General features: G+C 47.2%; 1 protein-coding gene across 1 annotated transcript in view; it reads right to left on the bottom strand.

Moving 5' to 3' along the window:
* LOC102848383 (olfactory receptor 2A1/2A42-like) overlaps positions 1 to 623 on the bottom strand; it is a 3557-nt gene extending 2934 nt beyond the window's left edge. The window contains exon 1 of the mRNA XM_006887270.1: positions 6 to 623. Coding sequence (XP_006887332.1) covers positions 6 to 623 — 618 coding nt within the window. The remainder of the gene's footprint in view (positions 1 to 5) is intronic.
* Between the last annotated feature and the right edge of the window lie 679 nt (positions 624 to 1302).

Raw genomic sequence — 1302 nt, 5'->3', positions numbered from 1 at the left:
CCCACCAAGATAAACACACAGGCTGCAAAGATGACCACAAGGTTCAGTGAAGTATCAGCACAGGCCAGCTTCAGGACAGACACGATTTCACAGAAGAAGTGGTTGATCTCGTGGGGTCCACAGAAGGGCAGTCTCAGGAGGAGAATGACATGGACCAGGGCCAGGATGGAGCCACATGTCCAGGAAGTCACAGTCAGGCTAATACAGATCCTCCAGCTCATGATGACAGAGTACCGGAGGGGGTGGCAGATGGCCACATAGCGGTCATAGGACATCACTACCAGGAGAAGACATTCCATGGGCGCAAAAGTCAGGAAGAGGAGCATCTGTGTGATGCATTCAGCAAAGGAGATGGGCGTGGTGGGACTCAGGAGGTTGACCAGCATCCGGGGCACCGTGTTGCAGGCATAGCCCATGTCAACAACAGCCAGGTGAGAGAGGAAGAAGTACATGGGGGTGTGAAGTCTGGAGTCCATGGAGATGAGCCCCAGGATGGTCCCGTTCCCCAGCAGAGTGAAGGTGTAGAACAGGGAGAAGACTGAAAAGAGGACCAGCTGCATCCTCGGGCCAAGCAGAAACCCCCTGAGGATGAACTCTGTGATGGATGTCTGATTTTCCCACATGCCTCTGCAAAGACACAACCAGACAGTCCTATGTAACATTTAATGTCATGGTCTTTATTTATTGTTACCTGATTTTAAATGCTTAAGAATTTCTGGCAAATTCAAATGCTTATAAAATAATAGTTTCTTATAAATTCTTAAAACCTTGAATAAAATTATGAAAATCTTAAATTAAGCTCTTAATCCAGCATCAGTTTTACGGAAATGAATTATGTCTTAAGTAATTTGGCACCTGGAGCCATTGATGTGGTAACAGAAAAAATAATCAGGGATTCCAAGATGGCGGCGGTGGAAAGTACAGTATGAAGAGCCAGAGGGGAATAGCAAGCTGCATAGAGATGGGAGACTAGAGAGTCCTTCATGCTGCACAGAGACCCACCATCAAGGCACGACATGAACAGTAGGAATTTGAATCAGAAGTTTTGTTGGTACAATTAGTTTAGGAGCTGTTGTTTGTTGTTGTTATGTGCCATCAAGTGGCTTGTGACTCATAGTGACCCTATGTACAACAGCCATAAACTCTGCTCTGTCCTGTGCCAATTGCACTGTCTCTGACATTCCCATCCCGATTATCCCAGTCACTGAATGAATCCACCTCATAGAGGGTCTTCCCCTCCTGTGCTGTCCCTCCCCCCTCCCAAGCATGATGTCCCTCTCCAAGGACTGGTCTCTCCTTACA

This window comes from Elephantulus edwardii, unplaced genomic scaffold (assembly GCF_000299155.1).
Source record: "Elephantulus edwardii isolate Elephantulus edwardi_28Jun2011 unplaced genomic scaffold, EleEdw1.0 scaffold00055, whole genome shotgun sequence".
Classification (NCBI taxonomy): Eukaryota; Metazoa; Chordata; class Mammalia; order Macroscelidea; family Macroscelididae; genus Elephantulus; species Elephantulus edwardii.
This window is presented reverse-complemented; position numbering and strand designations above follow the sequence as displayed.